This window comes from Hemitrygon akajei, chromosome 7, assembly GCF_048418815.1.
Source record: "Hemitrygon akajei chromosome 7, sHemAka1.3, whole genome shotgun sequence".
NCBI lineage: Eukaryota > Metazoa > Chordata > Chondrichthyes > Myliobatiformes > Dasyatidae > Hemitrygon > Hemitrygon akajei.
In genome coordinates this window covers 120995408-121009561 of record NC_133130.1, presented here as the reverse complement: position 1 = coordinate 121009561, position 14154 = coordinate 120995408, and the positions used below count along the sequence as shown (strand labels likewise).

At 44.9% G+C, this 14154-nt stretch overlaps 1 protein-coding gene across 5 annotated transcripts in view; it reads right to left on the bottom strand.

Annotated features, from left to right (window-relative positions):
* hic2 (hypermethylated in cancer 2) overlaps nt 1–11807 on the bottom strand; it is a 185878-nt gene extending 174071 nt beyond the window's left edge. For 2 of the 5 annotated variants that reach the window (XM_073051856.1, XM_073051859.1), the window contains exon 1: nt 11723–11789. In XM_073051856.1, the coding sequence (XP_072907957.1) occupies nt 11723–11732 (10 nt within the window). In that variant the 5' untranslated portion in view covers nt 11733–11789. Of the gene's footprint in view, nt 1–10984; nt 11060–11722 lie in introns of those variants that run through there. The other 3 variants (XM_073051858.1, XM_073051857.1, XM_073051861.1) reach the window with 3 other exon arrangements.
* Nucleotides 11808–14154: the final 2347 nt, after the last annotated feature.

Here is a 14154-nt window from a genome sequence, read left to right as displayed (position 1 = left end):
TTATTTTTGGCCTTGAGCAGAGAGCAAGTGGGAAAAAGTGGAAATGCAGATTCCTCTGCCAGGCACTAGCATAGATTCAATGGACAGAATGTCCTATTTCGGAGTGACTGAAGGAGTATGACAGCTCAACACAGCTGTATGGCATTAACACACCTGTCCTCTTAAACGTTTCATCTTTGTGATCCTGAGGCTGGATGAGTTGAATGCACATTTTGGTTGCCTCATCACTCCTCATTTCTCACTGAACTGGAGATACCAACACGTGTCAAGGTGAGGTCTCATTGCTGAAGGAGCAGCTAAACACACTTGCCAGTTGGCCCAGGGTACACTTGTTCTCATTGCTATCATCCTGAAGACAGACACTCAATGATTCAGGAACAGCTTCTTCCCCTCTGCCATCAGACTTCTGAATGGACATTACCTCACTACATCTTTTATTTCTATTCTTTCACGGCTCATTTAACTATTTAATATTTATTTACTGTAAGTTCTATGTATGTATTGCATTGTACTGCTGCTCAAAGTCAACAAGTTTCATGACAAATGCTGGTGGTATTAAATCTGACTCGGATTCAGCCCAGAGATAAAAATAACTTATATTTATCACCTCACAGAAACAACTTCAGCCACCCTCTTACCGATACTGATTTATTAGATACAGGACTGGAACCTGGCATGGTCTTCTGCTGCAGTAGCCCATCCACTTTAAGGTTTGACATGTTGTGCACTCACAGATGTTCTTCTGCACACCACTGTTCTAACGCATGGTTATTTGAGTTACTGTCGCCTTCCTGTCAGCTTGAACCAGTCTGGCCATTCTCCTCTGACCCCTCTCATTAACAATGCGTTTTCACACACAGAACTGCCACCCACTGGATGTTTTTTGTACCATTCCCTGCAAACTCTAGAGACTGTTGTGCATGAAAATCCCATGAGATCAGCAGTTTCTGAGATACTCAAACCACCCCATCTGGCACCAACAATCATTTCATGGTCAAAGCCACTTAGATTACATTTCTTCCCCATTTTGATGTTCGGTCTGAACAACAACTGAACATCTTGACCATGTCTGCATGCTTTTATGCACTGAGTTGCTGCCACACGATTGGCTGATTAGATATTTGCAATAACAAGGTGTACAAGTGTTTCGAATAAAGTGGCCACTGAATGTGCAATACTGGTTTACTGTTCTACACATACACATGTTTTAGAATAGCAGTCCTGAAATTAATCTCTGTTTGATCCACCCCTTAATAATTCCTTTTACTCCCAAGAACAGACAGGCTTCTCAAATATTTGCAACAGCTTAAAATGGGATTCAGCTTTGCACAGAACCCCTGAAGAAATCCAATACGGCCAAACCGCATGCAAACCAAATGGGTGCATTTTCATCATCCAATGCATATGACCACCACCCTGAAAAACCCACCCCGAGATATTCCCATCACCCCAAGACATACCCACCACCCTGAAATACCCATTGCCCTGAGATATTCCCACCCTGAGAAACCCACCACTCCAAGATATTCCCAACACTCTGAGATACCCACTACCCTGAGACATGACCACCACCCTGAGATATACACACCCGAGAAACCCACCACCCCAAGATATTCCCAACACTCTGAGATACCCACCACCCCAAGATATTCCCAACACTCTGAGATACCCACCACCTGAAAAACCCACCCCAAGACATTCCCACCACCTGAAAAACCCACCCTGAGACATTCCCACCACCCTGAGAAACCCACTGCCCTGAAACATGACCACCACCCTGAGAAACATACTGCCTTGAGACATGACCACCACCCTGAGATACCCACCCCGAGACATACCCACCACCCCAAAACATTCCCACCACTCTGAGATACCCACTACCCTGAGACATACCCACCACCCCGAGACATTCCCACCACTCAGATACCCACTACCCATGTCATCTCATCCAATTCACTACCATTCTACACCCGGCCCTGAAATTCACTTTGGACAATTTTGAACTTCTCTTTCCCTTTCCTTAATCTCCTTATTCCCTTTCCCCTACTTCCATCCAGCACATCTGCCCATCACCAGCAGACCACACCACTTCCCTTATTTGTTTCGATGCTCCACCTCCCTCTCATATCAGACTCCATTGACTCCTGGCCCCTGCCCACCGTCTCCTGAAAGCTACAGGCATGATGAAGGAAACCATAAACACAGCCATGATCCAGACCAAATCTGGTTCTTTTGAACCACACCTGGGGCACAACAGAGAAGATGGCCAAGGACAGAGATAGAGGACCTCCACAGCTGCCCTAAACACCAGCGGCGTAAAAGGCATACAGGCAGTAACTAACTACGACACAGTAAAAGGTAAACAGGCAGTAACAGTAACTAACTACAGCACAGTAAACAGGCAGTAACAGTAACTAACTACAGCACAGTAAACAGGCAGTAATAGTAACTAACTACAGCACAGTAAACAGGCAGTAATAGTAACTAACTACAGCACAGTAAAAGGTAAACAGGCAGTAACAGTAACTAATTACAGCACAGTAAACAGGCAGTAATAGTAACTAACTACAGCACAGTAAACAGGCAGTAATAGTAACTAACTACAGCACAGTAAAAGGTAAACAGGCAGTAACAGTAACTAACTACAGCACAGTAAACAGGCAGTAATAGTAACTAACTACAGCACAGTAAACAGGCAGTAACAGTAACTAACTACAGCACAGTAAACAGGCAGTAACAGTAACTAACTACAGCACAGTAAACAGGCAGTAACAGTAACTAACTACAGCACAGTAAAAGGAAGGTAAACAGGCAGTAACAGTAACTAACTACAGCACAGTAAAAGACAATTCCAGCCCAACAAACCCTATGTAACCAATTAACCTACTAGCCCATACATTTTCGGAATGTGGGAGGAAGCTAAAGCATCAGGTGTAAACCCACACGTGGTCACAGGGTGAACATACAAACTCCTTAAAGACAGTGGCAAGAATTAAACAGCCCCTTGGGTTCAATTCCCATTGCAGTCTCTAAGGAATTAGTTAGCTCGTGCCATTTAAAGAACAAAGGCCATGTCTCAGTTGGCTAGTTTTCAGGATGCTCCATATGAATTTCTTGGCAGGAGGCACCAGGTAAGAACCAATCCAACAGAATATTTTACCTACTTCAGCAAAATTTACAGTGGGGTTGAAACACAAGGGTTCCGTTTCATTGTCAGACTACCTGTTTGATCATCTCAATATTTCCCCAATATTTCATTTAAATATCAAAACACACCTTGTAATATAGATACATCACTCTCCTCAATTCACAAAGAAGCAAATGGTATTGTTGAATCCATAAGATATGGGAGCAGAATTAGGCCATTTGGCCCATCGAGCCTGCTCCGCTATTTCATCATGGCTAATCCATTAGCCTCTTAGCCCCAATCTCTTCTTTCTCCCTGTAACCCTTCATACCCTGACTAATCAAGAACCTATCAACCTCTGCCTTAAATATACCCATTGATGTGAACTCCACAGCTGCCTATGGCAAGGAATTGCAGAGATTCACCCACTACCTTCTAGCTAAAGAAATTCCTCCTCATCTCCATTCTAAATGGATGTCTCTCTATTCTGAGGGTGTGTTCTCTGGTCTCTCCCAGCATAGGAAGCATCCTTTCCTCTATTGAGCCTTTCAACATTCAATTGGTTTCAACGAGGTCACCCCTCATTCTTCTGAATTCGAGTGAGTACAGGCCCAGAGCCATCAAACGCTCTTCTTATAAGTCTTTCAATCCCAGAATCATTTTTATGAACCTCCTCTGAACCCTCTCCAATATCTGCACATCCTTGATTAGATAAGAGGCCCAAAACTAATCACAATATTCCAAGTGGGGCCTCACCAGTGCCTTATAAGGCCTCAGAATTAGATCTTTGCACTTATATTCGAGTCCTCTCAAAATGAATGCTAACATTGCATTTGCGTTCCTCACCACTGACTCAACCTGCAAAACTAATCTTTAGGGAATCCTGCCCAAGAACTTCCAGTGTCCTTTGCAACTCAGATTTTTGAATTTTCTGGAGGTGCAAAGGGACTTGGGAGTCTATAAAGGTTTTAGTGTGCGTCCCATGCAGTATTCTTCTTTAGGGACACATCCTGGTCAATAACATGCTCAATTTACCACACTGCTGGTTCCAATCACAAGAGAAAGATGGTGCTGGGCTGTGGTCTCCATTGAGGTTGAGGCTTAGGCTCAGTTGTTTTTGTTAGGTTCATAGCAATGACTCTGGGGACAGAGAGGTGAGTTAGCATTCAGGTCAGGGATTAGGGACGTGGATGTGGGACAGTAAGAGGTCAGGTCAGAGTCTAGGCTTCTGGTCAATGCTTTGCATTTGAAGGCCAACAATGTGGATGTGGTGAAGGGCAATGTGGATGCATATCAGGCTGGCAGCTGCTGTGAACAAAGACCAACAAGGGCTTGGAGATCTGTGTGGACAGGAGCCAGTGAACCCCTGGCTACACAAGTCACTAGAGTGAGTTCAAGGGAGAGAGGGGGAGGGGGGGAGAGGGAGGGGGAGAGGGAGAGGGAGAGAGAGAGTGTGTGTGTGTGTGTGTGTGTGTGTGTGTGTGTGTGTGTGTGTGTGTGTGTGAGATGAGAGAGAGAGAGAGAGAGAGAGAGAGAGAGAGAGAGAGAGTTTTTTGAATATTTTACAGCTTTCAAGGAGATCTTCCCACTTCCCACCCCCATTCTTCTAAATTCCAGTGAGAGCAGGCTCAAATCCAATTGAAGAACCCAAGAAATCAGCTAATCACTTTGAAAGTAGGTTATTTATTGCATTGTATTATGTTCCCTGGGAGTTTCCTAAAGGCTCTTCGCATACAATGTGTTGCTTTTGAAGTTCCGGTTCAGCCTGCTCAGGCAAAACAGGCCTCAACATTTTCACTCCTGATGGGAAAATGACTTAAGATAATGAGATATAGGAGCAGAATTAGGAGAGTGGACCATGTTTTTTTCTCTCTATTGATGCTGCCTGACCTGCTGAGTGCCTCCAGTATTTTGTGTGTGTGTGTGTGCAGAATCTCCACTTAGTTCACTTAGTTCTACTGGGTCTTCTGCCACGGCCACTGTAAATACTTCTTCCTAACAACCCCTTCAAATTCATGAGGCCTCCTTCTCAAAGTTCCAAATGAACCCGTTTCCACCAGCGTTTCAGGCATCAATGTGCACAAAGTAAATCCTCCCTGCAACTATGAGGCAGGGAAGTTGCAAAATCAACCCTCTGCAAAAGCACAAAAACAGGAGATTCTGCAGATGCTTAACATGCACAAAACGTTGGAGGAACTCAGCAGGTCAGTGAGCATCAACGGAGAGGAATGAATAGTCAATGTTTCGGGCTAAGACCTTTCATCAGGACTGGAAAGAAGCCAAGCTATCTCCCCACCACCCTTCATCTCCAGATCTAATGAAAAGTCTCTGCCCAAAATGTTGACTGTTTATTCCTCTCCATAGAGGTTACACGACCTTCTGAATTCCTCCAGCATTTTGTGTGCGCCACATGGCAAAAACATTGAGTCCTGAAGAAGGGTCTCAGCCCTTAACGTCGACTGTTTATTCATTTCCATAGATGCTGTCTGACCTGACAAGGTAGTAGGAGTGTGTGCGCGCGCGCCTCTCTTTGCATTTCCAGCATCTGCAGAATCTCGTGTTTGTGAAAAACACCACTGGTTTTGATTTTGCATTGGGGTGTGATAGATCTTCCTGTTCTTCAAAGTCTTAAAACATTTGTGCCGACATTGGGAGGCATTCAGCTGTTCAAATCTCTTAATGCTTCAATTAAAAGCAAAAATCATGCAATGCAAATCTAATTATCTTCATCGCCCTCCATAGATCACAAGTGGAAAGGAATAAAATGGGGCAGTATTTTGCACAATAATTAGATTTGCTTTGTACGATTTGATTTGGCGCTTAAATGAGATGACAAATACAGGCTAATGAGAAGAAACAAAGCTCGAAGTTCATTATCAGAGTATGTATTCTTGCAAGCATTCACGGAGAACAAAGAAATACAATAAAATCAATTAATAAAATACTGACAAGCAACCAATGTGCAAAAGACAAACTGTGCAAATACAAAAAAAGCACAATAATAATTAATAAATAAATAACTTAGAACATGATTTGTAGAGTCCCTGAAAGTTAGTCACAAGTCACGTTCAGTGATCAGTTCAGGGGATGGAATCAGTAAAGTGAAAACTGCATTGGTTTTTCTAGCAGATAAACCTCAGGAAAGTGAAGTTGCTCTTGCTGAAGGTAAAACATACAGTCCTGTGCAAGTCTTAGGCACATGTATCTCGCTGGATTTGTCAACATGGAGTGGAGAGCGAGTTTGTAAATCTGACAGGAGCAAAGGATGCTGGGAATGGTGAGGGTGGAGTGCCATGGGAGGGGAGTGGGACAGGTGTCAGGAAAGGAGTGCCAAAGGTGCAGACGCAACCACCCCTGAGATATGAGGCAAAGTCATTTGATTTCAAACAACTGATTTATTGATCATTACAGAATGTCTCTCTGCTGCTTCCTGCTCCCTTCCCTCTCTCTTCCCCTTTTCCCAACCATGATTCCCCCTCCCTGCCCGCTTCCCACTCTCAGTCCATAATAGAGACCCATATCAGAATCAGGTTTATCATCACTCACATATGTCATGAAATTTGTTTTTTTTGTGGCAGCAGTACAGTGCAATACATAAAATTGCTACAGTATTATGCAAAAATTATAATTTACATATACACCTAAGACTTTTGCACAGTATTGTAGATTCAACAGAAGCAAAGGGGTTAAACTATGGAGAGAGAAGACAGTCACTTTGTTTGCTCTCCCTTCCACACCCAACGTCTAGAAGACTGCGTGATTCATTTAGGTGTTTAAAGTGACAAGAAAGAGAGAGAGAATGAGAATGAGGGAGGCAGGATGAATATCACAGTGAAATTAAATTAAAGAGCTTTCAATACCAGTCATCTCCCACAAGTGCAATCCCGAATCCTTGCTTCATTTCTCACCACTGGGGAAGGATTCATGAATTTCGAACAAAGGAGCAGAAAGGTAGAACAAGTTTGACACTCCGATGGGCCGACTCATTTCTCCAAGTTCAAGGGGAAAAATCCTTATCAATTTCCAGAAGTATTATAGTCTTCTAGCTAACACTGCCAACAATCTGCACTTTCAACATCATCTATTTCAGCATTTGTCAGACTCCATTCCCCTCAGATTCCCTTTTTTAAACATTCTGTTCTAAAATTTATTAGGAGACGCTGCGGAATAAGCCCTTCAGGTCTTTCGAGCTGCACTGCCTAGCAAACCCCCTGATTTAACCCCAGCCTCATCGGAGGACAATATACAATGACCAATTAACCTACCAACCAGTACATCTTTGGACTGTCGAGGAAACCAGAGCACCCAGAGGAAACCCAAATGGTCATGGGAAGAACATAAAAACTCTTTACAGGCAGCAGTAGGAATTGAACTCAGGTTGCTGGTACTGTAAAGCTTTGTGCTAACTACTACGCTACCATGCTGCCCCAGTACCCTAACGCATGGACCATCTACTAGGGGGTTCCCAATCCTTTTTTATGCCATGGACCAATAACATTAGCAAGGGCAATGGTAACATGGACCCAGGTTGGTAATCCCCTGAAAGGAAAGGACCCCTCACACTGACTCTCCCATTAATTAATTAATTAATTAATTGATATTTCTAGTAAAGGAATACTTTAAAAGAGAAAGGTAATTGCACTCATTTTAAGTTGCAATTTGCAGAGTGTGCCTCAGATACCAGTGAAGATAACATAAGATATTTGGTCTCACACAAAGCCCCTCCCAATTTTCATCATGATAGTAAGAGTTGTGCCACACAATGGGTTCACAGTAAAAGATTAAAGATGACAGAAGAAAAGCATAGATATCAAATTAACAGGGCTACCCACAGACATTCAATTAAAGCATCAAGTCAACAGTGGTAATAACATAGAACATCAATCTTGCCAGCAAATAGAAGCGTGCAAAAGAAAAAAAGACGTAAATTAAAATTCAGAATGTTGGAAATACTCAGCAGGTTATGCAGCAGCTGCAGAGAGAAACAAGCCCCAAGTTTGAGAAATGCATCCAATTGTTTCAGCATGTGGTTGGAAAGATTTGATTACAGCAAAAAGGATCTGGTAAAGAAATGGGAGTTAAACTACCAGCATTGGGACACCTCCAAAAAGGCAGCATCCATCATTAAGTTCCCTCAACATGTGGAACATACTGAGCTTCTGACACAATGAAGGAAGCCCTGAATACCACCAGAGATGGAGGACTTTCATTACTGTCCTAAACACCAGCAGTGTACTGGGCAGCAAAAAAAATCTGAGACATGACCTCTTCTCATTGCTATCATCAGGGAGGAGATATGGTAACTTGAAGGCAAACACTCGACAACTTCTTCCCCTCTGTCACTAGATATCTGAACAGTCCAAGAACTCATGGACATTACCTCACTATTTTACTCTTACACTGTTTAATTTATATTTATTATTAATTTTTTCTTTTGCATTTACATAGTTTGAAAGAACTGTTTGCACACTGGCTGAATGCCCAATTTAGTATTACGGTTATTATTCATTTATGGATTTATTACATATGCCTGCAAGAAAATTAATCTCCAGGTTGTATATGGTGATATGTTGTACTTCGATAATAAGCTTCTTTGAATTCATTGTAACTTATAGCAACATTTTGTATTACTACACTGTACTGCTGCCACAAAACATCAAGTTTACGATGTCAGTGATAATGTACCTGATTCTGATTCTAAAGGTTTAGTTTTATTTGTCACATGTACACTGAAACATACAGTGAAATGCGTCACTTGCATCAAATCAAATGTGCTGCGGGTGGCCCGCAAGTTTAGCCACGGCTCCAAAGCCATCAAAACATGCCCACAACTCACTAATCCTAACTGTATGCTTTTGGAATTTGAGAGGAAGCGGGGGCACCAGGAGGAAACCACATGGTCATGGGGAGAGCATACAAATTCCATAAAGCCAGCAGCAGGAATTGAACCTGATCTGTAAAGCAATGCACTAACTGGCGTGCTGTTGTGCCACCTCTGATTCACTTAGATGGTAAAGGAGATCAGAAACTCACTGCCTTGAAGGCTTACTAACAGAAAGGTCCACGTTAAAAGCACCCAGACGTTTGCCAAAGAAGCTCTGACCTACAAGTCTATTGTTGAAAGGAATGTACAGCTCTTTATCAGCTGGCAAACACATGATGGACTGCATCTGTGTCATAAAATATTTCAATAATTCCACGATTCAGAGTTAACGTTTCCAATCAAATTTCATCAAAACCAGCTGCGATGAAACATCATCACAGATGTACTGACAGTTCTTCTCTTTCCACAGATGCTGTTCGTTCTGCTGAGTATCACCCACTGTTGATTCAATTACTAGCATCTATCTGGATTTTGCTTTTAAACAAACATAAAATGCTTTAAGTTCACGTCCTAAACTTACAGCACCAATATACAAACATATTACAGTCCAGTCAGATTTATAGTAGGCATGCATTCATTCTGTTCAATCTAACTTCTTGAGAAAATTTTAAGATGTAAATCAGCTTTTAATTAGTGACCTAAAAAGCAACAACCTTACTATCAAAGCACGCAACAAAATCATCTGACAACTTCCAGACAATTTTCAAACTTTCTCTATTTGACCATGATTATCTGCTGTTTACCATTTCCCTTCAAAGACACATTGACAATTTCGTTTGAACAGAGTTCCTAAGAGGTGTTGCTGTAGCTGAAACCAAGAGCAGATCCAGTCAATAGTGTACACAGAAACCCACTGAATGATACTGTCAAAAAACATAAAAACAAGTTTCTTAACATTTATATAATGAATCAGATATGACTAACATGGGAAGTATTGCTAAAAAGATGACAAAAGCCTTGTTGGGAAAGCGTACATTTAGAATGTTTAAAACTGTTTTACTTATGAATTGATTGGTTGATTGTGACTGTAGTCTTGCACTCAGGACAACCTAACACATCTTGTAATTGGACAAACTCCAAATTAGTGACCCTTCAATAAATAACCTCAGATCATCCCTCCATCCAGTTTTTTAAAAATGCTAAATTTAATTTTCAGTGCAGAATAACTAATTAATTGGGCTTTTTAAAAGATCAAAAGGCTAATTGTATATACATTTCTAAAATTAAATGCGAGCTTTTTTCACCCTTACTTCCCACCCACTCCAGGAGAATATTATTTTACCATACCTTACAATTATACAATACAAAATAATGTGAACATTTCCACTAATTTCACACAATGAAAAACTCCTGAAAGCACAACTCAAAATGGTGTTTCTAATTTTTTTTAAGCATTGCTGTTTGATGTCAATAGCCCCACTCGTGTTTACATTATAGTGTGCTTAAACCACTCAAATCACAAGTCCAAAATTACTTACAAACTCTTCAATACCGCACATCAAAAACCACACACACACACTGAATGCATATTTCTCCAACTCCAGGAAGATATTTTGTCAAATAAGTTCAGTACATTTCCCTATATGTCAGCTACAGAATAAAATTTACTCTTAAAAAAATACATCAGCCCACAAGTTCTGAACTAACTCTACCTTCTGTTGCACACAACACCGGCACATATATTATCATAAATTTCTGCACTAACTTTAGAGAATAAATAAACCTTTTTATAGTGGGAAACTAACGACAGCGACTGGGCCAGCGTTAATCTATCAGGAATATTTATTTACTGGGTTGCAGAAAATTAAATCTTCCAAATGTAGTTTCATATCCCACAGGGTTAAAGAGACACCCAGATTAGTGCGATAGCGTAGCTACGGGTCAGATTAAATAAGTAATCGTTATCAAACTGCCCTGAAACGAAGAAACCAGGTTTAAGTTGAGGGTGCCTAATTGAATTTAATAAATTTTACCTCCGGACTGTGTCCCCTGGCGAGTGAGTGCCAACGTGCTCTCTCTCTGTGCACACAAGACCACTCCAAAGCGGCGGGCAGAGGTGGGGGGAGGGAGAGGCAGTGCAAAGAGAGGGGAAGGTTGTTCTCTTTTTTAAACCAAAAAAATTGCCCAATTCGGAGCAATGCAAGGACAATGGGCAAGGCAATATCTCGATTTATCATTAAATCCACCGCCTGTAGGAAACGGGGGTCTCAATATCCTTTGCATTAAATAGACAAGACCAAATGCAAACATATACACACACAAAAGTTTATACTGCCTGCTTCCCCCCCTCCAACCCCCACCCCCTCTTCCCTACGCTGACCGACACAAGCTTTGGATCCGAAGGAGCTCTATCCCCACCACCTTCATGAGCTCTGGATATATTTGGATGTATTGTAAAATGCAACGACACAGTACGTTATAATTGCTGAAATGGGTCGGTGTAAATGTAATTGAAACAGAAAAGGGAGAGGGGGAGATAAATACGCCTATCTTCATTTAACTAGAGACTCTGAGAGAGAGGGTGGAAGAGAAAGGACAGAGCTGGCCAGCCTGGTACCGACGCCCGGTAGGCACCACAGGGCGATCCCCCTCTCCCCTCCAGCGGAAACCGGGAGCCCCGCAGACGCCTCCCGGCCGCCCCCGTCCCCTCACACACAAAGCGAAAGCCCGACAACCCTGGGAGGGGGGGACTGAAGGTCAGGGGGGGTTACCTTGAGACATCCGCCGAGGTTTTCAGTGGACCGCTCCAGGGTTCATTTCACCGTCTTGCCAGCGCCATCTTTGCTCACCAGTGACGTTGGTAGCGCTCACCCCTGACCCAGTGTTTGAATCGGAGCCAAGGGAGAGTGAATGGGAGAGGGAGGGAGGGAGTGGGAGAGAGGGAGTGAGTGAATGGGAGGGAGGGAGGGAGTGAGTGAAATGGGAGAGAGGGAGAGTGAATGGGAGAGGGAGGGAGGGAGTGGGAGAGAGGGAGTGAGTGAATGGGAGAGGGAGGGAGGGAGTGGGAGAGAGGGAGTGAGTGAATGGGAGGGAGGGAGGGATGGGAGTGAGTGAATGGGAGGGAGTGAGTGAGTGGGAGAGAGGGAGAGGATGAATGGGAGGGAGGAGTGAGTGAATGGGAGGGAGTGAGGTGAGTGGGAGAGAGGGAGAGGATGAATGGGTAGGGAGGGAGTGAGTGGGAGAGAGGGAGAGTGAATGGGAGAGGGTGGGAGGAGTGGGAGAGAGGGAGTGAGTGAATGGGAGAGAGGGAGAGGATGAATGGGAGAGGGAGGGAGTGGGAGAGAGGGAGTGAGTGTATGGGAGGGAGGGAGTGAGTGAATGGGAGGGAGTGAGGTGAGTGGGAGAGAGGGAGAGGATGAATGGGAGGGAGGGAGTGAGTGGGAGAGAGGGAGAGTGAATGGGAGAGGGAGGGAGGGAGTGGGAGAGAGGGAGTGAGTGAATGGGAGAGAGGGAGAGGATGAATGGGAGGGAGGGAGGGAGGAGTGAGTGAGTGGGAGAGAGGGAGAGGATGAATGGGAGGGGAGGGAGTGAGTGAGTGGGAGAGGGGAAGGATGAATGGGAGTGGGAGAGAGGGATGTGAATGGGAGAGAGGATGAATGGGAGGGAGGGAGGGAGTCAGTGGGAGAGAGGGAGAGGATGAATGGGAGGGAGGGAGTGAGTGGGAGAGAGGGAGAGGATGAATGGGAGGGAGGGAGGGAGAGGTGTGAATGGAGGGAGGGAGGGAGAGGGTGAATGGAAGAGAGGGAGGGAGAGAGAGATTGGGAGAGAGGGAGGGAATGAGTGGGAGAGAGGGAGAGGATGAATGGAAGGGAGGAGAGAGAGAGGAAGGAATGAGTGGGAGAGAGGGAGAGGATGAATGGGAGGGAGGTGAGAGGAGGATGAATGGGAGGGAGGGAGAGTGAAAGGGAGGGGAGAGAGAGAGTGAATGAGTGAGGGAGGGAGAGGATGAATAGGAGAGAGGGAAGGACAGTGAATGAGAGAGAGAAGGAAGAGGGTGAAGGGGAGATAACAGAGAGCGTGAATGAAGAGAGGGTGAGAGGAAGAGGGTGAATGGGAGAGAGAGGAGTGAATGCTAGATAGAGGGAGAGGGTGAAGGGGAGAGAGGGGAGTGAATGCTAGATAGAGGGAGAGGGTGAAGGGGAGAGAGAGGAGTGAATGCTAGATAGAGGGAGGGGTGAAGGGGAGAGAGGGGAGTGAATGCTAGATAGAGGGAGAGGGTGAAGGGGAGAGAGGGGAGTGAATGCTAGATAGAGGGAGAGGGTGAAGGGGAGAGAGGGGAGTGAATGCTAGATAGAGGGAGAGGGTGAAGGGGAGAGAGGGGAGTGAATGCTAGATAGAGGGAGAGGGTGAAGGGGAGAGAGGGGAGTGAATGCTAGATAGAGGGAGAGGGTGAAGGGGAGAGAGAGGAGTGAATGCTAGATAGAGGAGAGGGTGAAGGGGAGAGAGGGGAGTGAATGCTAGATAGAGGGAGAGGGTGAAGGGGAGAGAGAGGAGTGAATGCTAGATAGAGGGAGAGGGTGAAGGGGAGAGAGGGAATGTGAGAGAGGAGAGGGTGAATGCAAGAGAGGGGGAGGGTGAATGAGAGGGAAGAGGGAGAATAGGAGAGGGAGAGAAAAGGTGAATGAGAGAGGGGAGAAGGTGAATGGGAGAGAGAAAGGGGGATGGAGGGAGAGGGTGAATGTGTGAGAGAGAGGGAGGGAGGGAGGGAGGAAGAGTGTGAATGGGTGAGAAAGGGGGAGAAGGTGCATGGGAGAGAGGGGAGGGAGGGAGAGAGGGTGATTGGGAGAGAGGGGAGGGAGGAAGGTGAATGCAAGAGGGAGGGAGGGAGGGAGGGAGAGAGGGTGATTGGGGAGAGGGGAGGGAGGAAGGTGAATGCAAGAGGGGAGGGAGGGAGGGAGAGAGGGTGATTGGGGAGAGGGGAGGGAGGAAGGTGAATGCAAGAGGGAGGGAGGGAGGGAGAGAGGGGGAGGGAGGAAGGTGAATGCAAGAGGGAGGGAGGGAGGGAGAGAGGGGATTGGGGAGAGGGGAGGGAGGAAGGTGAATGCAAGAGGGAGGGAGGGAGAGAGGGTGATTGGGGAGAGGGGAGGGAGGAAGGTGAATGCAAGAGGAGGGAGGGAGGGAGAGAGGGAGGGAGGAAGGTGAA